The 26,529-nt window shown below is 60.6% G+C and overlaps 1 protein-coding gene across 2 annotated transcripts in view; it reads right to left on the bottom strand.

The window, feature by feature from the left end:
• The window catches only part of FOXK2 (forkhead box K2), a 28,051-nt gene extending 1,853 nt beyond the window's left edge, over nucleotides 1–26,198 (bottom strand). Inside the window, exons 1-8 of one of the 2 annotated variants that reach the window (XM_053660678.1) lie at nucleotides 25,719–26,198; nucleotides 7,001–7,201; nucleotides 5,236–5,383; nucleotides 4,800–4,946; nucleotides 3,094–3,287; nucleotides 2,081–2,256; nucleotides 683–946; nucleotides 389–571 (exon numbers count right to left, since the gene is read on the bottom strand). In XM_053660678.1, the coding sequence (XP_053516653.1) occupies nucleotides 389–571; nucleotides 683–946; nucleotides 2,081–2,256; nucleotides 3,094–3,287; nucleotides 4,800–4,946; nucleotides 5,236–5,383; nucleotides 7,001–7,201; nucleotides 25,719–26,128 (1,723 nt within the window). In that variant the 5' untranslated portion in view covers nucleotides 26,129–26,198. The remainder of the gene's footprint in view (nucleotides 1–388; nucleotides 572–682; nucleotides 947–2,080; nucleotides 2,257–3,093; nucleotides 3,288–4,799; nucleotides 4,947–5,235; nucleotides 5,384–7,000; nucleotides 7,202–25,718) is intronic. The other variant, XM_037157898.2, reaches the window with a different exon arrangement.
• Nucleotides 26,199–26,529: the final 331 nt, after the last annotated feature.

Genomic DNA, 26,529 nt, shown 5'->3' with positions numbered 1-26,529 from the left:
ATGGAAACGCCAGGCACCTGCGCCTCGCATCCCGGAGACAAACTCCCTCGGTCTGTCTGGTCTGCTCTACTTGTCTGCGTCCGGTCCAGGCGCTGGGGTGGCGCCGCCCACGCACACAGGGCCACCCCCTCCCATGCCAGGCCCCTCCGGGGACCCCACCACCGGAGCCCCAGGTATCTTCCTGGCCAAGGGACTCACAGAGAGCGGGAGCCCCCACTCTCCAGGTTTTCGCAAACACCCCTCTCGTCGGACAGCCCCTCCACAGGGACCCCAAGAGTCAACACCCACGAGCGCGTCCTGGGTGTCCTCAGACAAAACTCCTAACTGCCAGGACCAAAACCCTCAACCCGCCCCCAGAAGCAATGGGTGGTGGCCACCGCCCACTCACCGCCGCCGCCTTGGCTGTGAGCGGCAGGGACTGGCACTGCATGCGCCCCGTTCTGCGTGACCGTCTGGATCGGCAGCTGGTGCGGGCCCAGCGGCGTGTGCTGCGCGATGGTGACCGTCTGCACCGGGCCGCCCTGCGCCGCCTGGACGACCCGGCTCACGGCAGGGACAGGCTCCACTTTCACTGAAACGCAGAGGAAGAAGCTCAGGGGGCCCCACCGGCTCAGGGGGCCCCGCCTGGGCTGGCCAGCTGCCCCTGCCCACAGGGCGCCCCAGCAGGGAGGTGCTGGCTCACCTTTCACCTCCCGGTGATCACCGTTCTCCTGCGGCTCTGCCTTCGGGGGGGCCAGCACGGCAGCCTGCGCAACCACGGCCTGCCCGGCAACACTGGTGACGGTCATGGCCGGGATCTGGTGGACGACGTGCACTGTCTGCACCACGGGCGGCTGCGAGGCCGGGGCGGGCGCAGCAGCGGCAACTGTGTAGGTCACGGGCTTGATGGTCGGGGGCAGCTGCCGCTGCACGGCAATGAGCACGGGCTGACTGGACAGCGGGGAGCCTGCGGAGCAATGGGGCAGCAGTGAGGCCGCTGTCCCGGGTCCCTCCACACCTGACTGGCTCCCCCAGGCTGTCCCTGATGGCCGACAACACACAGAGTGGGGCACAAGCCAGGGTGGCCCGTCCCCTGGGCCCATCACAAGGACAGACACGCAGGGACTGAACGGGGCCGCTTGTTCACAGACCCCAACGCCAGCCACCTAAGGTCTGCACCGGTCACGTGTCTCCTAACAGCTCCCCCATCATCCCCTCTCTCGGGAAGGGACACAGACATGGGCGTGGTGGGGGGAAGCTGCCTGCTCGGCCTGGCGAGGCCCTGCTCCCGGGGCTCATGCCATCAGCTCCGGCAGGGCCAGGGGACTGGGACGTTCGGGACGGGGGTGGCTGAGGGCAGACCTCCCATATCCCCTGCTCTGCGGTTCGGGCCGCAGCATCAGGAGGCCGTGGAGGCAGGGGCTGGCCCAGGGCGGGCCCGGAACCCCACGCAGCCAGACGCCCGTCCCGCCGACCAGCGGGGAACCCGGGTGCCATCGGTTCGACACACTCCGCACTCTGTTCTTTAAACTTCCAAGACACACGTTTTTCACCTGCACTGGCTTTATAACGTTCACCAATCACTAAATAAATGTTTTTTGCTGCTAATCAATGTCCTATTTATTATTTCTTTGGGGGGAGATTATTTCAATTTTTTAAAAAGATTTTATTAACCTATGTTTAGAGAGAAGAAATGGGAAGAAGGAGAGAGAAACATCGATGTGTGGCTGCCTCTCATGCGCCCCCCACTGGGGACCTGGCCCACAACCCAGGCCTGTGCCCCGCCTGGGAACTGAGCAGGAGACTCCAATGCAGAGGCCGGCGCTCAATCCACTGAGCCACACCAGCGGGGGCCCTTTTCATACGACTTTCACACGATGACGCAACTAAGAAGCAGGTTAATTCGAAATTGTCTCAGGTACCCATACAGCGTCACACACCGGAACTCGGGTTCTTTTTAAACCACCGTGCTGTTAGTTTCTCGGAGCTGGGAGAACCACACTCTGCCCCTGGGCACCACGCGTGAGGTACGAGGCACAGAGCAACCGAAGCCCCTCCCACCCACCCCCCCCACCCCCCGGGCCTGCCCGCGACGCCTCACCTGGTGCACTCTGGGCCGACCGCGCCTCCTGGATGACAGCCAGCTTGGGCTGCACGGTGCCGGGCTCCGGCTCCAGGGGGGCCGGCGAGCCTTCCCGGGACAGGCTCTCGGGGGTCTGGGCGCCACTGGAGTGAGCGGACAGCACTCCGGCGTGGTTCGGAGAGGCCGGCGCACTTCTGTGTGGCCAAAAACAAGACGGGGTTGTAGAGGAGGAGCTCCTGCGGCCACCTCTTCTCGACTTAACAAGTGCACTTTGTCCGCTGCCCACCAACAGCGCCCCCACGGCCCCACTCTCCCCGTGACACCGTGAGGGAGGTGGACACCCAGCCACAAGCACGGCTGTGTCAGTGCCCCGCACCCAGCAGTGAGGTGGCGGGAGCGGGCAATGTGCGTGCCGGTGGTTCACACTTACACGGACTTTGCTTTAAGAAAACCATGTGTTTATGTTTAGAGAGAGAAGGGAGGGCAGGGAGACAATCAGTGATTGGCTGCCTCTCTCGCCCCCACTGGGGGTGGGCCCTGTAACCCAGGCCTGTGCCCGGACTGGGAATCGAACCAGCGCCCTTTTGGTTTGCAGGCCAGAGCTCAACCCACTGAACCACACCAGCCAGGGTTATTTTTTAATTTAAAAACAGTATCCATTAATGAAGCTAAAAACATGATTTTGAAATCAGGCCATTAACCTTGTACAGACGGATCCAAGTTTAAGCAGCGGTGAGGCTGCACTGGGGAGGGTGCGGGGCAGAGGGAAGGGAGGACACAGCTCCGCGGGCCGGCAAGGCCGTGAGCCCGGCGAGGCCACCGCTGCAGGTGGAGACATCTGACCGACGCCGCACACCGCCCGGCCTGTCCCGACGCCAGCGCAGCAGCAGCGCGGACACTGCCTGTCTGCCCACCTCCCGCCTCCACAGTCGCTCTCAGTGCGTCTGCCAAGGCCCCGCCTCCCGAAGAAAGTGGACCGACGCACGGGGGGGTGGACGCGCTGACCGCTCCTCGAGGCCTCCCTCCCTTACCTGGACGACAGCGGCCCCAGGGGGGTGCGGAAGCAGGGCACGCCGCGTGGCCGCCGCTTCCTGAAGGCCTGCTCCACCAGCTTGCTCTCCGACGCCGGGTCCACCCTCCAGAAGGAGCCCTTGCCCGGCTCCTCCTGGGAGCGCGGCACTTTGATGAAGTAGCGGTTCAGAGAGAGGTTGTGGCGGATTGAATTCTAGGAAACAGACGCACACGGGACGTTTGTCGACTTCTTTGCTGAGGAGTCAAGATGTGCTTCCTCTGGGTCCCTTGCAGGGGCGCCCCCAGCAGGAGGGGCAGAGGCAGCGCCGCAGGAAAGAAGCTACTTCCAGGGGGACTATGTCAGTTTCCACCATTTGTCCAGGCAGGAAGCGAAACGTCGCTACAGTTACCTGGCCTTTCGAGCTGTCCCCCCTGTTTAGGGGCACAGCCAACCCTTTGAAATACTTTTTGGAGCAGAGAACTCTAACTACTTAAAACAAACTAGTCCAGGACCGAGTTTCCGGCAAAGCAGCAGAGGAGACAACAGGCCCAAGGCCGAGCCGTGCTCAGCACGCCGTCGGGGGCGCATTTCTCCTGAGGGCGCGTGGTGGCTGTCCCCCTCCACTCCTGCCCCCTCTCTATGACGAGCTGGGGCAGGTCCCCATGGCCCCCGAGGCTGCAGCCAGCCTGACCCAGCGCCCCAACAGGACGGGAAAAGCTGGCTGAGAGCATTCGCATTAATGTTTACATTTGAAATTAATAAAGTCAAAGAGAGACCGGACTACCCAATCATTTCTAAACTCCCCAATTAACCTTCCGCTAGAAATGCCAGCCGGGGCCTGACCTGCGAACGGCCGGGGCCGTGGTGCAGCCTGGAGGCCCCGAAGGCCTCTCACCAGGCGCTTCCCTGGGGACACGTGGGGGGCCGTGCGTGGTGCGGTCCGGGATCTCCGCACACCCACACACGCTGTGAGCACTGCGGTGTCTCAGCAGCCTCGGGGACCGCTGGGTCACGTCAGCACAGGGTATGGCTGAGGTACAGCTAGCGCCTCTTGATCAGCTGCTCCAGAAAACCAAGACCAAGTCTGCCGCCGTCAGAGGCGGGGACCCCCCGCCTGCCCTGCTGCCTTCAGCCCTCTTCCGGTTTGGAGGAAAAGGCAGGTCCCCTTTTCCTCCAAAAAAGACTGTGGGCTGAGGAGAGCAAAGCCAGGTGGGGACAGGCCACCGGCTTCTCTCTGAGAACAAGACCGTTCTTCCGCCTGTCGGGGGCAGGGTAGGGGTCCCACTTTCCTCGGACTGTTCTGTGGGAACCTGACCACCCGGGTGGGACCACGGGAGTGACCACCAAGCCCCAGTGCAGAGCACCACGTGCCCGTCACTGACTGTACAGACCGGCTGGGGCAGGTGCTGTCACGCTGCTCCGTCACCCTCACCTCGACCACTGCAAAGGACGTCCGCTGGCCAGGGAGCAGCCGTGTGGTCAGGGTGTGCGAGGAGAGCGGCCCCCACACCTGCGCCTGCCCCGCCGTGGCCCGGTGAGCAGGCAGAGCTGCTCTCCCGCCGCCGCAGCGCCTTCCGCCGGCACCAGGGGTCAGAAGCAGCAGCAGCCCGGGGCCACAGCCACGGCGTCCCCTCTCCGCAGACAGCACCCTCACTAGCCTCACTCTGCCACCGCAGCCCGACCCTCCTCTCCGCTGCCCACCAGCACCTGCGGGCACGCGCTCACCTGCCAGCCCTTGTCGGCGGTCCGGTAGTAGGGGTAGTTTTTAGTGATGTGCGTGTAGATCCCGTTCAGCGTGAGCTGCTTGTCGGGAGCCATGGTGATGGCCTGCACGATGAGCTGCGCGTAGGAGAAGGGCGGCTTCGAGTCGTCCTGCACGCGAGGGGCGGGGAAAACGTCACCCGAGTCACGAAAACTCCCACTGAATGCATTGAAATTCAGGATTCTGGCGTTTTTAGGCACCTGTGTGTGTGTTCAGATGTGTGCACGTGTGCCACCGTCAGCCATTTTTGACAGTGCCTGTGACCCCATAAGGAACAAGGGACACCCTGTCCCCCTGGTCTGTGAGGTGCTGCGTGGCACTGGCCCCGTGCCCACTGGGACCCCCTCGCACCCACGGCCCTGCTGGGAGTCACTGGACGCACGGGCTGCAGGACATTACCTTTGGGCTGTCTCCACCCGAAGCTTCCTTTTCATTCTCTGGCTGCGAGTTGTCAGCCATTAAACTGAGGTCAGATGGCATCACACGGCCCATTTTGTACCCTGAAGACCCTGCTCCCCGGGGGCTGGATGGGCAGGAGTTTGCGGCGCTGGGAACGAGAAGAGACCACCCCGTCAGTCCGCCATGGAGGCCACGGGCTCTGACTGCGGGGACGAGACCGACTGTGAACGGGAGGATCGAGGGCCGTCCTCGCCCCCAAGATGCGCAGGGCCAGGACTCTGCTCCCACGGGAGTCTCCCGTGGTCGTGACACAGACTCCAGGGGAGGCAGGGGTCCCCGCTGCACCAGTGAGGAAACTGAGGTGCAGTCCAACCGAAACGTCCAACGGTGCCGGGCCGGGCCGAGGACAGAGCCCCTGGGGAGCGGAGGACACGCTGTGAGGGACGCACCCGCAGCCACCCGGGCCAGGTCCCAACAGCCCGCCGCAGGCTGTGGTGAGGGCGGCTCCGCGGGCCGCAGGAGCGGGGACCCGGCGTCACATGCACTTTCTTTCACAAGGTCGGGTGGGGGCACCAGGAACGCTGCCTCCTAACCTCCATGTGGACTCAAGGCCAAGTTCATTTGTGACAACTTGCTTTTCCGAAGAGAATCAAACTGTACAGAGAAGGGGCGATGGAAATGGAAGGACGCCAAGAAAAACTGTTTCAAAAAGTTTTGCAACCCAGTAAGTTACAGAAAAGAACACACGGTGAGATCTCGTCTGTGTTTTGGGGGAAAAGACAAGTATTGCGAGTGTACAGGAAACGTCTGAGAAAAATACCTAAGAAACCTTGGCTACCTCCAAAAAATGGAACCAGAGCGGAGTGAACGGGGGGAGAGGGCAGGAGCGCCCGGCGCGGCCCGTCCCTGCAGCCCCCAGACTCCAGGCCACAAGTGTGCACGCCCAGGTGCCGGCCCCCCAGGACACACACGTGTGGGGTGGACGAGTGGCCCGATGGCCGGCTGACGATGGGTCTGGGAAAAGCAGGGGCCCCCGCAGCTGCCCGCCTGTTCCACCTGCACCCCCAGCTCGGGCACGGGCTGGCCAACGCCGGCAGCGGTGCAACGACCAGGCAGAGGAAGGGAAGAGCAAGGAGAACAGGCTGGAGACGGGCGGAGGGCGAGAGGCCGGCTCAGGGGCCGACTCCACCCTAAGGCTGCCAAGAGCCTCTCTCCCGAGAGATGCAACCTGCAAGGCCCCACCTGCCTGAGCCCCGAGGGCACAGCTGCCCCGCTTCAGCCACAAGCGGCCGACTGATGGCTCCAGAACACTCGCCCTCGGGGGCGGGTGGTGGCTCTGACCGGAGCCTCACTGTCCTGTGAGCTCAGCGGGACCCAAGCAGGACAGCATGCCCGACGCTGCCGTCCTCCATCTCCCAAGGGGGGCCCGTTCGTTCTGAGCTTTGTCACTTCACTGGGACCCACGGGATGCAGCTCACGAGTCCAAAAACACGTCATCAGAACCAACACAAAGTCACAGCAAACAACACCCCAGACTTCAGACAGACAGACAGACAGACAGACAGACTGTGTGCCCCTGTAATTCACACGTAAGCAACAACAGCCCTCAAGAGGGACAGGGACCCCCGGGAACCTTGGTCACAGCACGGGGACCGAGAGCCAGGGGTGTTCAGGAAGGAAGCAGCATCCCGCCCACCCCAGGCCTCCCCCTCCCCTCACCTGCCAGCCCGGGGGGGGGGGGCGTTCAGTGACCCGGAGCCCATACCTGATGGTCCCCGTGGGGGAAGGCAGGGGGCTGAGGAGGTGGGCCATGGAGTCTGGAATGCTGATGGTCAGGGGCGAGACGTGGGCCTGTGCGGGCTTCCCCGGGGACGCGGGTGCCTCCGGTGGCTCCCTCTTCTCGCTGGAGCTGGACAGCGCCGTGAACGTGATCTTGATGTTGGTGCTCGGGAATCGGAAGGTGCACCTAGAATGGAGCAGCCACTGTCAGTGCCTGTCTGAGCTCTGGAGGGCGGGAGCCCTGCCCCCAGACACGGAGCCACACAGGAGCCTCATGTGCTGTGGGGCGGCACCCAGAGGCCCCTCCAGATGCCCTCCCATGTGAGGGGGGGGCCCAACGAATGGGGCCACAGCCCAGGCCGCACTTCAGGGCTGCACAGCCCTGGCCTGCAGAAGTGCTGCCCAGACTGGCCGGGCAGGGAGAAGGGCAGGAGGCCCAGAGAGGCTCCCATGCCACTGCCCTCCCCAAACAATATGTGACTCTGTCCCGGGGCTCCCAGCAGACTCAGGACAGATCCGAACAGGCTGACGGCCCACTACCCCCTCAGAGTAAACACGTGTGTCACCAGGTCATCAAGCAGAAACAGAGTACTGCAGCTGTGTCTTATTTCAGAAGGAAAAGTCTTTCCTATTCCTTTAAGAAAATACCAGCTTTTTCACTGTGCAAACAAGAACCAGTCTCATTAAATTGTAGAGGACAAGGTTTACCATTTAACATTCTGGCTCACCTTCAGTACAGCTGCCTTGCTGTGACTCAAATAAAAAATTAAGAAAAGAAGGAAACGTAAGCCAAACGCCTTCAAAGAATAAAGGTTAAAAATAGCTCCACAGACTCCTGGTCTCGGAGTCTGGGCGTTGTACCAGCTACAAGCGCCTGATTCGGGGACTATTTATAGACAGCAGAACGACCAGGACCAGCCGATGGCACTCGGCCAGCCCTGCTCACCACCCTGGCCTACTTGGGCACTCACCAAGGGAGGGTACCTCCCACGTCCCTGCCACCGTCAAGGTGACACTCGCCCACGTTCCAGGACGCCCCTCGTAGCACTTGGGCACTGGCTGCTGCCCTCCCTGGAAGTCCCTGCCTCAGGTCCCTTGAGGTCAGTCCTCTGTAGCAGGGTCCCCAGCCTCCGGGCCCGGGAGGAACCGAGCCACGCAGCAGGAGGGGAGCTGGAATCACCCTAAAACCACTGCCCCGCCAGCCTGTGGAAAAGCTGTCTTCTGCAAACCCCGTCTTTGGTGCCACAAAGGTTGGGGACCGATGCTCTGGAGCCTCGAAGGCCAGAGCAGGACTGAGAAGCCGCCGGACCTACCTCTCCAGCTCTTACCTGGGGCTCCTCCGCACACCTGTGCCGGAGCCCGGCCTCTCCCCCAACGCCCAGTGCCCCCCGGACAGACTCCAGCCCCCCCATTTCCCACACACTGGACCCCATGTCCCACAGCCCCTGCCCTGTGCCACCCGCCGTGCTCACACCAGCTCCTCTCCGGCACCCCCTTTGAGAGTGTGACCGTCTTCCCTCCACAAACCAGGGACCTGGGTCCAGGAACATTCCGAGTTGGTGCTGGGGTTTCCGGCCACAGGAGTGATCAGCAGCTTCCCAAGGGCAGCCCAGTGCCCCCCCCCCCCCCCCCCCCCGCTCTTCTCGGGCTTGGGTGAAAACTGTGTTTGTGTCCCCTGCCCCTGCTTGCTGCCCCGAAACCCCTTGAGCACGGGGGCCTTGTCCGCGCCAGACCAGGCTGGGGGTGGCGGCGGCGGCACTGGCATTGCTGCGCTCCCTGGGACGCTCTGTGCTCCCAGCGCTTCTGCTGGACCTTTGTCACACAGGACCTACGCTGGACTGAGGAAGACCCCACCGGCAAGGTGTGTTAGTCACCCCTCAGGCCTCTCCCCCAAGGTCACATCCCGCCACACCCACGGCTCCAGTGCCCTTGGGCTGCCTCGCTAACCAAGCAGACATGAGCCCTGAGCACACAGCAGGTGCCCCATAGGGAGGACTGCTCCTTCGTCCCACCTCTGTGAGGTGGGACGGTCACACGCCACCAAGGCAGGCTCTCTGAGAGACACACAGCTGCCCAGACTGAACTAAAAGCCCCCGTGCCCACCGGCCGCACCCAGGCCCCTCCCTTCTCCCACTAACGCAGCAGGAGCCTCCAACGCTGTTGACCGCACTCCCGAGTGCACAGTCACAGAGCCCATGGGGAACAGCACGCCGTCCAGAAACGGCAAGCAAGGGACAGGATTGGGTACAGGCACAACGCTGCCATCTCTAGAAGGACAGGTTCGGACGCACCTCTTCAAATGCAGGAACACACACAGCGCCCTGCAGACAGCCCCAGGGGTCCTCCCAAAGCCCACAGGAGCAGCTCGCCGGCACATGGGAAGATGCTCCACGCCACGAGTCCACCGAAATGCAGCCCAAGACCACGCAAGACACCACCCACGTCTGGGGCGCAGCTGGCGCACAAAGGCAGACAGACCACGTGGGACAGAGTGCCATGCACCTTGCTCGCTCGCTCGCTAGCTCTGCAGGCCGGAGGGTGCCAGGGTGGCGCCAGGGGAGCGAGCCTGTCGCCCCAACCTGGGCATCTGGCCATGCGCCCTCACGCTCACTGGTGCTCGCAGGTGCCTGGGTCACCTGAGTCCTGAGTCCTGCCTGGAAAATGCCGGGTGTGCAGCTCCCAGAGAGCGGGCCTGGCAGTGGGGGCGCATCTGCACAGAACACTCCTCAGCGAGGAACACAGCCCGACGCGCGCCTTCCCCTCCCCTCGCGGACCAGCTCGAGGTCTTCCCGGGGTGTACACCCACTCTGCAGACTGACGTACACAAGAAAACCTCGCTTTGCTTTTGTTTTGCCTATAAGCCCACGGGAAATAGCGCCTAGGATCGCGGGGACTTGTGCAGTCTCATCGAGATGTCACGTGTGAGTTTCAGGTGCACACGTAACGCCCCGACGCACGCACGCACGCACGCAGAGCAGAGCAGCCCCGCCGCGGGCTCGAACGCCAGCTTTCTGCACTGCTCATCCTCACGGCGCTCGTGTGCGGGGAGAACATCCAAGGCCGACCGACACTCTGAGCAACGTCCGAACCCGCCGGTGCTGATGGGAGTGGCCGTGCCATGACCAGACCCGCAGAACTTGGCTCGTCTTGTAACTGAGGTCCCTGCCCTTTGACCACATCCCCTCCCCGCCCAGGGCTGTGCTGTCTTTAAAAAGCCTCACCACCGATGTGTCTGTCAATTTTAGAGACACACACACACACACACACACACACACGCGCGCGCATCGACGTGGGAGAGAAATTTTGATTGCCTACCTCCCCTACACGTCCCAAACTGGGATCAAACCCACAACCTAGGTACGTGCCCTGACCAGAAATTGAACTCGCCACCTTTTGGTTCATGGGAGGAGGCCCAACCCAGCGGGCCATGCAGCCAGGCCAGGGCCGCGCTCTTCAAACCGTGAGCGTGAGTGAGGCTGCCAGTTCCGCAGCGGTGAGAGCAATCGCGGCGCTGAGTTTCCCGTTGAAAGGCGCATTGTCACCTACGTCTGACGTTGGGAACGGCTCTCCATCCCCACGGTTCTCGATGAAAACAGTCACTTCCACGTCGTGGGCGAGAAAACAAAAGCGTAGTCCAGGGAGAGGGTGGGGCCTCTGGGACGGCGGCGCTGCGAGGGGGAGGGGGAGTGCCAGGGAAGCTGCCAGACAGCCCTCCTTCCGCAGACAGGGCCAGTGCGCACAAGAAAAGACTCCCCCACGTCCTTATTTGTGCGGAACACAGGTCAGAATCCGCAGGAGAGGGTGCCTGCCAGTGCCCGCACGCCGAGACCCAGGGCTGGGGCTGTAAGAGGCACAGGAGGGGTGGGGGCCCAGCCGCAGGAGCAGGTGTGGCCATGTCCCCAGAGTGATGGCACAGGCCCGCCTCACCAGACACCCCGGGAGCACTGTCCGTCCCAACAGCCCCAGATAAAACCGCCCGCAGCCCATGGACGGCGGAACATCGGTTCTGCACACTCACACTGCTGACCACGGGAGACCTGGAGGACAGCAACAGAACGAGGGCTCCACACCCAAGTACGAAAATGCTGGCTGACCCCCAAACACGCAGTCAGTGAAGACCACCACCACCCCTGAAATCCCTCTGTGGGTTCCATGTAAGAGGGGAACCCCAACAAACCAGAACTATCTTCCTGAGGGCGGGCCCTTTGTGGTTCAGGCTTCCCCTAGGAGCTGAGTGTTCCAGGAGCCCAGCCGCATCGCTGTGCCGGCTGGTGGTGTTGTGAGAGGCTGCGTTCCGTTTCAGTGAATTTTTTGTTTTGAAGACTCAGAGCATTTGCCCATTTCCTGACGGGTGATTTACGAGCACGCCTGCCCACACCATGTTGAGTGTTCAGCAGTGTTCGGCCAAAAACGGCATGACACCCATGCCTCACCCTCCTAGTCACCCAATCTCGCCCCAAATGGCTTTTTGTTTCCCCAGATGATAAAAGTCCACAAAGGGAAACATTTTGTTAATGGGGAAGAGATGAAACAAAAATGGCGGAAGCACTAAAAATCCACCAAAATCAACGAGTTCAAAAACTGTCTTGAGCAGTGGAGAAAAATTTCTCGATAGGTGTGTTTGCATCAGATGGACAATACTTTGGTGCTGAAGTTTGAGTGACGGTGACTGAAGTTTAAATGTGCAAGTACTGATTGTTGCATCATATAGCAAGTTCAAAGCAAGCGAAGCCATTGGCGGCCTGGGACTCGGGCCAGTGCTTCTGCAGCTATGAGACTGCTGATGTACAAGGTACCCTGAGCAGGGACAGACCACCGCCGTGGGTTCTCCTAAAGCTTTAAATTCGTATCTTGGTGCTTTTCTGTGTGTAGACAATAATAAAAACAGAAAGAAAAGCAACTGTGAAGAATAATAAGACTGGAGACCAACTGACAAAATGACCCCAGAAGTCCAGGTGGGAAACTGCTGAGCCGGGAGCGATGGGGGCGGGGAGGATAGGCCGGGAGCGTTCGGAGGGTCCGGGCAGGTCAGCCACTGAGCCCGAGGTGGCACAGCCCTGCCCCCGGGGGGAGGACAGCAGGCTGTGCACCGCCATGTGACTGGCCTTCAGGGGGCCTGTGTGACCCCAACAGTCTGCAGCCGCTTGCCCACAATTTCCGAAAAGCACACAGCTCCAAAAACCCTGACCTGAAATCGGGCGGCAGCCAGTCCTGACCTGAGCTGAGCAGGAGCTAATTATAGGCTCTAATTACCCCACTTAGGAGTGTTCACATGTCCTGCGACAGCACCCTCGTGTGTGGGGTGACAGGGCGCTGGGCATGCGCATGGCGCCACTTCCCCAACCCGAGACCCCGCACTGCTGCTCCCCGCCTCCGGGGACTTGAGCGTGCCGTGTGCTGCCTGCTGAGCTCGGCGAGGTGCCCTTTCCAAGAATTTCTCCAGAAACACTCTAGTTTACAGGGAATCAGATGGCTCACTTCAAAAATAACAAACCCACTAGGCCACTGGCCAGAGTAGAACATCGATGATTATTTTTGTTGTCAACTGGCGATTAACGTACACAGCACACACATTTAAAGCTGCGGGAGAGGAAAACTGCAAGGCTCCCCTGCCAGAAGCTCCCCACAGCCCAGAGCAGCCAACTCCAAGTGCCTGCCCCCGGCCCCCGACTGGGCACCTCCCTGTGGGCAACGCCCCAGGAGGCGACCCCAAGACCCCTGAAGAGAAACGCCCCACCTACCACTCTGCACAGAAAGCCTTTCCCCTCTGCCTCCCCGGGAACCAGACGGCCGCTCTGGATGTGGCTGACCCCGCAGTGTGGGCGGCCTCCACGCACGGCCCCACGCAGTGCTGTCTGCCTTTAAAGAACGTCTCTCCGGGAAGTCTGGCACCTCTGACCACAGGGACGGTCTGGAGGACGCTCGGCTCCGTGACGTTGGTCAGAAACCACGGGGAGGCCCCTGTGGGGGCCCACGAGCCCCAGAGCAGCCAGATCCCTGGAGGCAGGAGCAGAGGTGGTGGCCAGGGCCAGGTGGTCAGTGTCCCGTGGGGGCCGAGCTTGGGAAGCAGCGGCGGTGCTGTGATGGCTGCAAAGCAGCATGGACGTGGGCGCCACTGACCCGTGTACCTGGACGGTGGCAAAGATGGCCCTGGACACCGCGGCTGCTCAGCGGACTGGACGCCCTTCCACAAGGGGGAGGCCACCGGTCAGATTCCTGCTCAGGGCACAGACCTGGGTTGGTAGCCTGTCCCCAGCTGGGGGCGCACAAGAAGCAACAGATCATGTTTCTCCTTTTCTCCCTTCCTTTCTCGAAAAGTAAATAAATAAAATCTTTTAAAAGCAGTAAATGGTAGAGATTATGTTACATTTTACAATAAAAAAAATTTTATTTAAGGAGCACTTACAATTGTGCCTGGAACACAGGTCAGCACTCAATGAGTCTCAGTTACTGTTTTTTCTTCCTTTTAAAAGACGTTTGTCAAAAAAAAAAAGGCCAGCATGGGAGAAAACATTTGCAGAAGGCACACCTGATAAAGGACTATCAGCAAAGAGATACAAAAAACTCTTAAAACTCAAGAAGAAAACAAACACCCTGATTTGAAAACGAGCAAAGGTCCGAACAGATATCTCACCAGAAAAGACACACAGGTGCCGAGCGGGTCCGTGGAAGGGCGCTCGGGTCCAGCGTCGGCCAAGTGCGAGGGAACCGCAAACGCCAGAACCAGAGCTGCGCACGCGAGCCACCGGGATGGCATTTGAAAGGCAGGTGGGTGTCAGGCTGTCAGCCCCCCCGGCCCCCTGGCTGCTCCTGCTGACGCAGACACTGCTCTCGACACTTCAGTGTCGTCTGGGGTCACCTTGGTCCCCAAGTGGTTTACAGAATTTAAATACCAAAAAGGATGAGACAAATGTGTGCAAATAAAAAGCCTGTTTTAGTTTGGCTTTGCAGGTTTTCCATCCTCCAACTAAAAAATAAAAAACTTCGTTTATTTATTTTTAGAGAGGAGAAGGGAGGGAAAAAGAGGACGAGAAACATCAATTGGATGCCTCTCACCTGCACCAACCAGGGACCTGGCCTGCACCCTAGGCCTGTGCCCCGACCTGGAATGGAACTTGCTACCTTTCGGTTTGTGGGACGACGCCCAACCCACTGAGCCACACCGCCCAGGGCCATCCTCCGATTCCTGGCTTTTTCTTGACCTCAAATAGGGCTTAGTGGTTAAAAAAAAACAGCCAAGGAAGCTGGACATCGGTGTGAACCTCAGCTCTCAACTACAATCGGGAGAAGCATCAGTTCCGTGGAATTCGCAGAGCAAACAGGAGCGGGAGCCTGGCTGGCCAGTGGTCAGTGCGCCCAACCTGCCGAGCTGGGAAAGGGGCACCGCAAGGGGGCAGGGGAGCTGCAGGCCTCGGTGCTGGAGCAAAACAAACCATCTCGGGCGGGCACAGCCGGGGCTGCCACCGTGACGGTCTCCTGTGGGGGCAGAGCCTGACTTGCAGGTGGTCACGTCCTTCGCTCTCACCTGTCTCGGGGCTACCTGGGGGGCCAGCACAGACAATTCCTCTGCCTTTCCCCTTGCTCAGCATTCAGGCAAAAGCTCGGAACAGCCTTGGCTTGTGTGGCTCAGTGGATTGAGCCTGGGCCTGCGAACCAAACAACCGCGGCTCCATTCCCAGTCAGGGCACATGCCTGGGTTGCAGGCCAGTTCCCAGCAGGGGACACACGAGAGGCAACCACACATTGCTATTTCTCTCCCTCTCTCCTTCCCTTCCCCTCTAAAGATAAATAATTTTTTAAAAATCTTAAAAAAATAAAAGGCTCGGAACACTGCAAGTCAATCAACAACCCTCACAGTCTGTAGCAAAAGACTGAGCCACACACTCAATGCACTGCCTGAGGCAAAGGCTGCCTGCAAAGCCTCCGAGGGGGCGAGCCCCCAGTGCTCCAGGAGCTCTCGGTCGAACACCAGCTGAACCCAAGCCACAACAGGACTTACGGGGTCACGAGGTAAAAGCCAACGGGTGACCCGGGTGGGACCGTTAAGGGGTGGGAACGTCACTGGTGAAAAGGGCCCCTGCAGCCGCCAACAGTCAAAACCAGCAAACCCCAGGGAGGAGGAAGAATCCGATTTCCAGAGCTGTTAACAGTGTTCAACAAGAAAATCACAAAGCACAAACAGGAAAGCATGACTCAGTCGGGGGAGCGAGACAGTCACAGAGAAACCGTCTCTGAAGGTGAGACTTAGGACATGCAGACAAAGATCACAGGACAAGGACAAGGGTGTGGAATGTGCTGAGACGGCGACACGAACCACGGAGAACTAAGGAGACCAGGAAAACGGTGTGAACAGATCAGGAAGACAGACAGACGGACTGCAGGAAAGAGGGAATGGGAGTCCTGGAGCTGAAGGGCACGCAGACCGAGCGACGTGGAGGGCCCAGGTCCAGCAGCAGGCCGGGGGCGGGGGGAAGGGGGGCGGAGGGGGGAGGAGCGCCGGAGGCTGAAGGGCTCGGGGACATCGACATGCAGACCGACCCACACGACATCACGGGAATCCCATGACGAGAGAAAGGGGCAGGAAGAACGTTCGCAAAAATAATAGCTGAAAATTTCCCAAATGAAAGACAGGAACTTACAAATCTGTGAAGCTCAGCAAACTCCCAGTAGGATAAACTCAAAGCACTCACACTGAGGCATTAGAGTCAAACCACCAGAAGACAAAGAGAATCTCAAAGTCACTCCCCACGCACAAGGACTTGCTCAAGGAGGCGAATGGCGGAATCTTCCTCAGAAACTCCGGGTCCGAGAGACAGTGGGGTGATTTCCATTTAAGGACTACAGGAAAACACTGCCAACCAGAAACTACATTGAGAAAACTGCCCTCGAAACTGAGGGGGAAATTCGGACACCTCTCAATAAACACAAGCTGCGAGAGCTCATCAACATCAGACTTGCTCTGCGAGGAAGCGGACGGGGAACCCTCCGGCTGAAAAGGAAGGTCAGCACACGGTCACTCGGCGCCTGTCCAGGCGGACACACAGACCCCGGCGAAGGCGGCGCGTGAGGAAACGAGCACGAGCACACGGAGGTGATCTGGGACGGCAACGTGGGGGCGTGTCTGAGGGCAGAGTTCTGTGTGTTTCTGAAGTTCATATCATTTCAAAGTAAATTGCTTTAAATTTAGGATGTTAAATTCAATTGCTATGGTAAACATAAAGAAAATACCTTGAAGTATATACACAGAGGAAAACAACAAGAGAATCAAAAGTGCCTGCCCTGCCCCACTCAGCCCGCCCACAGCACGTCCTCCGTGGAGAGGACCGCACATGAAGCCTCGGGACAGCCACAGAACACGGAAGGGACCGGGACACACCTCCCGCCTCCTGGACGCCAGGCGCTGAGAACCAGCCTTTCCCGGTCGGGCTCCCCCTGCAGACACGCACTGAACTCACAAAGGCCTGGGCAGCCGCCAGGAGCTGCTCGGTGGCCACGCCGGGCACAGTCCCAGGGGCCTGAGTTGCCCGACAGCTCTAACTGAGGCTCACGACACTGCGCGTTGACAAGCAATGCGTGAGCACAGAAGCCACTCACTTCGCAAGTAACAGTCATCTGTTACCTATGATTCCCAAAATACTAAAATCGTCTTTAAAAAGTTATTCGTAAAAGCAAGCCCTTCTCTCTAGAAGTACACCGAGAAAGAAACCCTGAAGAGTGCGTGCCCGGTCACTGGGGGCTCCCAGAAGTTACACAGAACTAGGTGGTGCCCTGACCGCCGTCCTGCAAATCGAAAGGTGGCAGGTTCAACCCCCAGTCGGAGCCCACGCCTGGGTTGCAGATTTGGTCCCCGGCTGGGGCACATGCTGACGGACGGCAACCAGAGCTGCTCTTCCACGTTGATCGATGTTCCTCTCACTCTCTCTGTGCCTCTCTCACTCTCTCCCCAGAATCAACAGAAGAAAAAAATTTTTTAAAGAACTAGGTATTTTTTAGAACCCTGACTAACATAAATTTGCATCAAGAAAACACATACTCTGAAAAACTACTTGCAGGAGAAAACAAAACGTCAACGAAAAGTAGTGCATTATTGTGGGAGGAGCTGTTTTTACTGGTGGCTTGGTGACATTCTGTAAGAGGAGCCTGGAAGGGGAGTCAATGTAAAGCCACCAATCGCTGGCATGAACCCAGGACGGGGGTGGGAGCAGAGGTTACAGCTGGGCCACCCTATGAGGGACAAGCGTGTGCAAGCTCTGGGGGCATCAGGGACAAGCAGCGCTAGGATCCGTGCGGAAATGCACCGTGAGCAGCCCCACCATCGTGCAGGCGTCGCGGTGGCATGTATGCACACCTGGGTGGCCTGGCTACCACCCGGGGGCCAGAGGGTGCAGCCTCCCACTCCCGGGCCGGGCCACAGACCTGCAGAGCCTGTCGCCGCATGGGACACTGCCGGCAGCTGCTGCGTGCTGCGGAACACTGGTGCCTGGATCGCACGCAGCTCAGCAGAGAAGGGGCAGAGCGAGAACGAGGCGTGGAGAGAGAGGCTTCAGGGCGGGAAGTGGCCCTGGGGGAGTCGGGAGGCACAGAGGGCGGGCCTGGGGACACCCTTGTGAACCACCACGGGCTCCACAAACACCTAAGCTACACCAACTCGTTAAAAATTTTCTTCGTTCAGCAAATTAACCTATTCTAGTGTAACGTTTTCACTTTATAAACTTTTAAAGTATTTTAAATGTTTCAATTATTTTGTAACAGCAATTAGTTTAAAATATACACTGTACAGCTGCACAAAAATACTTTCTTTCTTTAAAACCTTATTGTCTACATTTTTTTCCCGTTAGAGTTCTTAACTTTGAACTGTGCTGTTGTGCTGGCCTTAGCGGCCCCGGGGCTGCTTGAGACACACACATAACACACACCAGCCCAGGCTGACCCAGGGTCAGGGTCATTGACAGCCCTGTCTTCCTCCTCCACACCTCCTCCCACTGGGAGGCGGCTGGGGCCGGGACAGCAGAGAGCTGCCACCTCCTGTGACGCCTTCTCCTGGAATGTCCCCTGAAGGACTAGCCTGGGGCTGCTCCTGGGAGTCACTCTCTCCACAAATGAGTGCAGGCCGGTTTGTTGGGTCTGTTGCTTTTTTCCCGGCACAGACGTGCTTTTCAGAAGGCAGAGCACCAGGCACATTCCTCTCTACCAATAAGAACTTCTCTGCGCCGGGGTCCATGTTTTCAAGCTTTTAAAGAAGCTTGCTGAGACCAGAAAACGCCTCTGCCAAACCCTTCACTGGAATCTTCCTGGCGCTGTCTTCACCTGCAGCTTCCCTCTTCTCACCTCTTCTTCAGCTCTGTGCCCGCTCCCAGCTCCGGCACCCCCATCAATCAGCTCCTCCACATGGGCCTCGGCCGTACCCAACGATCACGCTCTCTGCCATCTCCACCTTGGCCCTACTGGTGTCTGCACCTCAGCATCCCCAGCAAACCCTCTGAGGTCGTGGGCAAACCTCCTGAGTGTCTGCTTCCCGTTCGTGCTCACACCCGCCTCAGTGACATCACTTCCGGCCCGAGGTCCCTGGTGCTGGCAAGGCTGAGCCACGAGACCCTGCAGAGCCGGCGACTTCTCAGTGTCTTCCCCGGCTTGGGGGCCTCGGAAGCTGATGTAAGCCCGCATCTGTTAGCTCACAGAAGCGTGCGTGGAGAAATGCCACTTTGACCTGAGGTCCGGACCACTGACAACAGGCGGGTGCCGGGCGCCTGTGAAAGAGAAGCTGCGCCTTGAAAGGGGCACCCCTCTCCACACAGCACTCTGTCCTGCAGTTCCAGAGGCCCTCCTGGAGCGGGGGTAGGGCCCTGTGACCTGGCGTGACTCCTGCAGGACACTGGCAGTGCAACCGCAGACGTGCTGACAGCCCCGGGCTCGCCCTGTGCCCACAGAGTTCCCATGTGCAGCCTGCGGCACTGCCCCGAGCCGGGATGCCCGTCTGGAAAGCCCTGGAACTAGCACAGAGGTGGCCTCCGCCCAGATGAGCGCCCTCTCAGGTGCCCCTTTCAGAACAGAGAGGTTCCATCCACGCTGAATACTGGCTCTGGCGAGTCACTTCCCCGCACACTCCGCACACCGGGAGCTTCCCAACAGCCTCGGCTGCCCGCGCGCCAGTGCTCTCAGAGACGGCAGCAAGCCCGGCATCGCTGCTGGGCCCAGCCTTCTCCATCAGCACCACGGACATGCTCTCGGCCTTGGCCGTGGCCACCCGATGCTGAGAGGGGCGGCTTCTGTGCCTGGTCTTCACCCCAGGTCGCCAGCCGTCTCCCATGTCCCCCACATGGCCCTTCTCCAACGTCTGTTCGCCCTGCACCTGCCGTGACGCAGACCCACCAGGGGCTCCGAGACCACAGCGCGAATGCCTGTCACTCAGTCCCCGTCCCAGGCCGTAGTCACTTAGTGCGGCCTCTGCCTGGGAACACTGGCCGTGGGATCTGTACTCTCAGGAGCCACAACGAACCAGACAATGTCAGATTAAACCCAACACTAGTGAAAATGCCATCAGGAGAAATGCAGCGAACACGGGACACAGTGCCTCAGTGACGCGTCCGACCGTCCCACAGCAGTTCCTGGCAGCACTGGAGATGTGGTAAAAGAACGGTGAGAGCACGGCACAGGCAACACGTAAGCCAGTAAGAGGTGCCCACCATCCGCAGGTGCCACCTGCCACCCGCACCTCCACGTACGGCGCGGCCCCGCGGCCCCTGGCACCCCAGACGCCCAGCAGCGGGCTGCCCGGGAGGCCCTCGCAGCCGCGGCCCCACTGCCATCTCCCAGGACCACCTCACACCTGCTACACTGTCTGCAGTTGACCGAAATGTGATGTGGCATGTGCCCGCCTTGGTGGCCCTCCTGTCACACTCCCTCACAGCACCAGGGAACCCGAGGCCACAATGTGCTGGGCCCACCCCACCACAGGGGCTCGGAGTCCCCTCCCCGCACAAACCGCACGTGTGCTCAGTGACTTCACCAGCCCAACGGGGCCGATGGCAGCCTGAGAGTCGTGGCCTGTCTCTCCGAAGCTGGGCGGGGCCCCCGGCAGACCTCTGCACGTCGGCCCCATGTGAGAAGGACCCGCCACAGGGCTGAGACCAGAGAGCGCACTGCTCTGGGGGCTTCTCGGTCTTCATCAGGGCCCATGGTCAGGCTAAGCGCAATGTCCGACTGCCATCAGCCACCGTGTGACCCCCGCTGACCCCGGGGCTGGGCTGTCCAGTGTACCAGAGGACCTTCAGCAGCGGCCCTGGGACAGCCCACCCCCGTCGTGCCTCCCTGATGTGTCCCCAGGTGTCGCCAAGTGTCAGGAAGAGACACGGAGGAGAGAGGGTGCCCAGGAGAGAACCACGGTTCCACAGAGAGTCCCTGGTGAACACCGGCCACGGGCTCGGTGACTGTAAGCAAAACGAAAGATGAGGAAACCAAGAGTTGCGTTCCTCCCTCATCGACCTTACAGATCTGCCTTCCACTGGGCGAGACGCACGGGCGCCCATCTCAATGACAAGCCGCAGCGAGAGCCCACGCCTGCCATCCCTGCGGACCCTGAGCGGCGCTCCTTCCTGGCTCCCACCAGAGGGGCCCAGACCGGAGGCATCAAACTCACCTTCACCGGGGGCCACGGCAGCCTTGTGGTTGCCTCCAAAGAGCCGAATGTCATTTCTGGGCTGTGTAAATGTAACTTCTCCTTAAGTAGAGGCAAGGAGCAAGGAGCTTGGCGCTGCCACCGGGTAGAAACAAGGTGCCGGGAGGGATAAAAGCAGGTGGAGGGCCAGGTTCGGCCAGCAAGCCTTGGGTGTGCCGCCTGCGCCGTAGAAACTGACCCAGGCCCGAGAAGGTGCTACCAACGGCCCCACGACCCCGTCCTGGGGCGGCAGCAGCAACACCGAGCCCCGGAGGCTGCTCCGGAGGCTGCTCGTTTCCAGCCACACAAAGGGCGCCCGGTGCCGCAGACGAGCCCAGTGCATCGGGCTCGGCAGAAAATTCAAAAGCCCTCCTCAGACAGGGGACCAGATGTGCAGGAGCGGAATCACTGCGCTGTCACCAGGACATCATGAACTGCTCCAAAACCCAGGCTCGGAAGAAAATAAGGACACACAAAAATGGCAGACAGACAGACACTACCCAAAACCATAAATGCTTTCACTAAAAGCTTCACCCCGGCTGGTGTAGCTCAGTGGATTGAGCCTGGGCCTGCAAACCAAACAACTGTAGTTCGACTCCCAGTCAAGGCACATGCCTGGGTTGCAGGCCAGTTCCCAGCGGGGGATGCACAAGAGGCAACCACACATTGATATTTCTCTCCCTCTCTCCTTCCCTTCCCCTCTAAAGATAAATGAATTAAGCCTTTTTTTTTTAAAGCTTCCTTATTTGAGAAACCCTTTTCTTCATTTTCCAGAAAAACCCAACATGCCTTCCTCCTCAGCAAAGCAAGAGCCGGGGCAATTCACAGGGAAAAACGTCCCTGCAGTGGCCACGCCCTGGCCACGCCCACCCCACACAGGGCGGGGCACAGGGCGGGGCTCTGGGCGAGGGTTTGGGCCGGGCCTGCTGATGCCTTAGGGGCTGGGAACAGAGCAGGAGCCACGCCTGACTGGAACCCGGTCACTAGGCGATCGGCTCAGGAGACCGTCCCCACAACAGTAATGTCTAGATCAGCGGTCAGCAGGCAAGCGATGATGGCCCTGTGCCCTCCCCTCCAGGGAGGCGCACCCGGAAAAAGCTGGGTGGGAAGACGAATGGGCCAGCAGGGGAGCCCAGCTCCAGGTCTTCGCTGCCCCTCAAAAAGAAACCTTGGCCGGAGTTTCCAAAGTCTAAGTCTATGTGCTTCGTTCCACTTCAACCAAAAAGCCGTTGAAGAGACAAAAACAATATGCGCCAGCTGCCAAGTTCCACACACAAGCGACAGCGCCCTCGAGCCCACGCCCTCCCATAGGATCCGGCCCCGGGCTGAGCGCGCGTCCTCCCCCGGTAGCAGCAGAGTGGGAGGCGGGCAGGCGGGTGGGATGGGGCCCTGGGCCACCTAGGCGGACCTCTCCACACCGCCTTCACCCCCAGGTCCTGGCGGGGAGCGGCGCCTCTCCCAGCTGAGGGAGCTTCGCTCTGGGCCGATCCACCCGCGTGTGCACGTGGAGCTGTGAGCACATCCCAGAGGGCAGCCCGCAGCCATTTGCAGCCTCACGTCATATGTCTGTCACAGTGGGCCCTTGGGAGCCCCCCACACCAGGACACTGGGATGGACAAACACCCAAGGCCCCGACGTCACTGGCAGGTGCTGACCGTATCCCACAGAGTCAGACCGCTGCCCCCGTGCTGCCGACCAGGGGACGCACCCCTGGGCGGGCTAAGCAGCAGGGCGGGCTTTTGGGCCCCAGTCTGCCCGGCCCCTCCTCACCGCCTCGGAGACAGCCCCACGGCACTCGATACCCCTGGGGGTGGCAAGTCCCACTATGTAGGATTGTTTTTCAAAATGCGTTAGAGATCCAAAATATGTCACATCTACACCACCTTGAACTACTCATTGAGCCAACGTGAAAATGACCAAACTGAGTTTTGCCCCCGGACAAGCCAGTGAACACTCAACGAAGGGGGCTGCTCACGGAGTCACTGTAACTTAGTGCAGTGACGATCGTGCTACAACAGCTGCACCATGCCCCCCAGTGTCTACAAGTCAGTGATAAAAAGCTGCCCGCCTGCCGAGCGAGCGCATACTGCAGCTTTTCCCAGAGCAAAGCACCTCGGCACCAGCCCATCGCCCCTGCTCAGGCCCAGGGGTGGCCGCCCTGCGCCCTGGCCTGCAGCTCTGCCTGGCCCGTGGCTCTGCCACTGGGGGCCCTGCCCAGGTCTTCAAATGAGAAACCCCATTTGACCGTCCTCTACTGGGAAATCGGTCCTCCCTCGCACCACATCTGTGTCCCCTCCTCAGCCCCCTGCACTCCCCAGTGGTTCTTTCAGCCGCTTTACCCTGGTGATGGTGATCCACAGGGTTTCCCCTGCTTCCAACCCTAATGTCGCCTCCGCCCTCCTCACCACCCCACCCCACATGGCTCCTTTCTCGTCCTCCCAGCCTCCTGGTGCGCACACTGCTGCCCGTGCCTCTCCAGGGGCGGCTGGCCTCCTCTGTTCTGCCTGTCCCCATTCTGGGGCCAGACCCAGCCACTGTGCGTTCCCAGGATGGAGCCGCCACAGGAAAGCTCCAGAAGCCCCTACCCGAGAGGATGCCGTCTCTGACCCAACGAGAAAGCCTTCCCACACGCCACCACCCAACTGCACCTGCAAGTTCCGACACGCTGCACAAGCCAGGCAGCAGGGGTCACTCGGCCTCAGGACAGCCCCCCCAAACACATGCAGCAGCCATTCTGCATGTTCAGCGTCCGGGGCAGTAGTGAGTCCGACCTGCTCCACTCATGTCTGGCTATCAGATATTGCCAAGACCTCGCTGACCAAAGCTATTGTTGAGTCCACTGGGCATTTCAAAGCAGAAACAACTGTTAACGAATTGCTTATTTTTATTTATAAATTATGCTTTGTTTGCTACCATGGCAACAAAAGCAACAACACACCCAACGTTAGTCCCCAACCAATCCTTACTGCTCCCCCGGGCTCCAGACCAGGTGCAGAGACCAGGAGGGCCCTGTCCTCAGAGGGGACGTCCTCCACTCGCTCACTGAGCACATGAAAATGCCCCCCCAGGTCCACGTGAACCTCATGCCCCACAATTCGCCCCAACGGCCCTTCCAGCCCCAATTTCAGCTCCTCCCGTGCTAGCTGCCAGCCCAGACCTGCCTGCAAGGCCACCTTCACCTGCAGGGTGGCCCAGGGCTCTCCCACCGAGTCCGCAGCACAGAGCCCCCATTCCCAACGCCTCCTGCGCGTCCAGCCAGTGCAGGTGCTCCTGGGCAGAAGAAGCTGCATTTCTGTGCACTCAGCCTTGCATACTTGGCCCAACATCAAGGATTTGTGGAAACCACTTGTTTTCTGGAAAAGCGCTGGCCCTGACACCCCCCCACACCCCTCCCCACACGCCTGCACACGCTGCGGCCCACACTGGGCACAGAGCCCACCAAGCACCGTGGAGCAGGCGCCGTGCCCAGGCCCCGCCAGACCGTTTGAAATACTTGTGACAGCAACTACAGGGCCATGTCCCCATCCGTCTCTACTGCCCCCACACCAGCACATTCAGTGTTTTAATAAATGACGAGCCGGCCCTGACCAGTGAGGCTCAGTGAGCTGGGTGTCCTCCCGAAGCTAAAGGTCTCCACTTGGGTTCCTGGCTGGGGCAAGAACGGGAGGCAACAGACTGGTGTTTCACATCAACGACTTTCGCCCTCCCATCGCTTCCCTTGCAAGTAAGCAAGTGACATCTTCAAAAACAAGTGCGGAACCACACTTTAAGCCTAAACTGCTCCTGCACTTTTCTAAATGCTCTGTAGTGAGTTTTTAAAACTACCCAAAAATGCAAATTCATCTTAACACAGAATTGGAACAAAACCCTTGGCGAGCCGGGCCGTCCTTTCCTCGGGCGACCGCCCGCCTGGCGCCCGTGGGAAACAAGTAATACTCCGGCTTTTGCGTGTGGCCTGCAGCACACATGCTTTTACACTTACAGAGTTCCATCTTTTCTTTACAGCAAGAGGGCATGCAACGTAAAACTGAGTTTAATCTCAGGAAAAAGAGTTCTAAGTTTGTCTGCATTTGGTTAGTACCAGCTGTCTTCCCAGTCTGCTCCACTGGCCTGCATGGCACCTACACCAAAAGCTTCGGAAGGTGGGTACAGGCGGTGGGGAACGGCCCGGGTCCAGGTCTGCTCCCCCGTGTCCGGACCCCGGAGTCCCCTCCCCGCCTGTGCCCCAGAGGCCAAGCTGTTGCCATGTCCAGCACATGCACGCACACGATTTCGGCTGAATAGGAATGAAAAGTTTCTTTAAAACCCTCATAGAAAAGATACAGCATCGTCTGCTGGGACATCGCCGGCGTCCTGGGTGGGGAGCCCCTTGGGCTGTTGGACACACCAGCGCGGCCCCGAGGACAGCTCCTGGCCGCACTGAGCTAACGTGCTCAACCGCCCAACCCTAAGGGCTGAACCACCGCCAGACTTTTTTAAAGTTCTGTTAAAAGTAGCCAGTCCTCCCAAGATTTTGAGGTTCATCACGCTTGAAAGATTTCTCCCTTTTAGGGTACGGAAAGTACGACTGCAGAGAAGGTGTCCCTACAGCTTAAACACCGGACCCGCTGCTCGATCAGCGAGGAAAACCGGCGGGATGGACGGACGCGCCGATCTCGTCCGCGCGCCGGCGCCCCACCAGCCCTGGGAGCGTCCCGGTCCAGGCCTCCCCCTGCACGCCGGCAGGAGACAAAAACGTGCACGAACGCCCAGGACCAGCAGAGGGGCCGGAAGCCTTGGACCCGCGCGCGTGGCACCCAGGCCCCAGCCCCGGGAGGCCCCGTCCGGGACAGGAACCGGGCAGAACAGACCGGGGTGGTGCATCGTGATGCGACCGGGTAATGGTTGTGGGTCGGGCCGCAAGTCAGAGGACGCGGCCCGGAGCAGGGGTGCAGATCCCGGGTGTGGGTAGGACGGATGGGATCGGGGGTCGGGGTCCTGGCTGGACCCCCCTTGCAGGCAGGGCCAAGGCCCGAGTCGCGGGTCTGAGTCCGGTCCCGGCCCCACTCACACGCGCGGCAGCTGCAGCGGCGGCGCCCCGCGCCTCTGGAACACGCCGTCCACGAACACGCCGTTCTTGCCGAGGCAGCGCAAGTAGAAGTCGCCGCCGGAGTCGGGCCCGGGCTGGGCCGAGGGCTCCGGGGCCGCCCCGCCATGGCCGCCGCCCGGGGGCGTGAAGATCTCCAGGTGGCGTCGCGAGATGAAGCTCGAGTGGCCCATGCTCACGTCCACCGAGCCCTGCGACGAGTTGCGGCCGATGGTCACCGAGCGCTTCTTCATCAGGTACTCGAACTCGCGGCCCTCGAGGCGCGCCACGGCCCAGCCGCCCGGCGGCGACCCGCCGCCGGCCCCGCCGCCGCCGCCGGCCCCGCCGCCCGCGGGAGGCCCGCCCGCGCCCGGGAGCGCCGCGGCCGCCGCCATGGGCCTGCGCGGGCCGGCCTTTCCGCCGCCGCCGCCACGGAGCTGAGGCCCAGCGAGGCCGCCGGCCGGCGAGCGACGAGCGGCGGCGAGGGGCGGGACACGCGCGGCGCGCTCGAGCGGCGCCGGGCCGCTGACCGACGGCCGCGCCCGCCTATCGGGGCGACGCACAGCAGTGGGGCTACCGCGGCCCGCTAATGGGGAGGCGCGCCAGCCCGGCGCCCGCACGTCCGGCCGCGACGCCCGACGCAGGCGCGGCTCCGGCGGCCCGGAAATCCCGGCGCGGAGTAAAGCTGGCTGCGGAGCCAAGGAGCAGCGCGCGGCCCGGCGCTGCGGCGGTGACGGCGGCGGATCAAGGTCGCCGCAGGCGGCGGGACCGGGGCACCTGCTCTGAGGCTGGCGGC

This window comes from Artibeus jamaicensis, unplaced genomic scaffold (assembly GCF_021234435.1).
Source record: "Artibeus jamaicensis isolate MK-2021 breed Jamaican fruit bat unplaced genomic scaffold, CSHL_Jam_final contig_2259, whole genome shotgun sequence".
Taxonomy (NCBI): Eukaryota; Metazoa; Chordata; class Mammalia; order Chiroptera; family Phyllostomidae; genus Artibeus; species Artibeus jamaicensis.
Note: the sequence above shows the minus strand (reverse complement) of the source record. Positions and strands in the feature narration are given on the sequence as shown.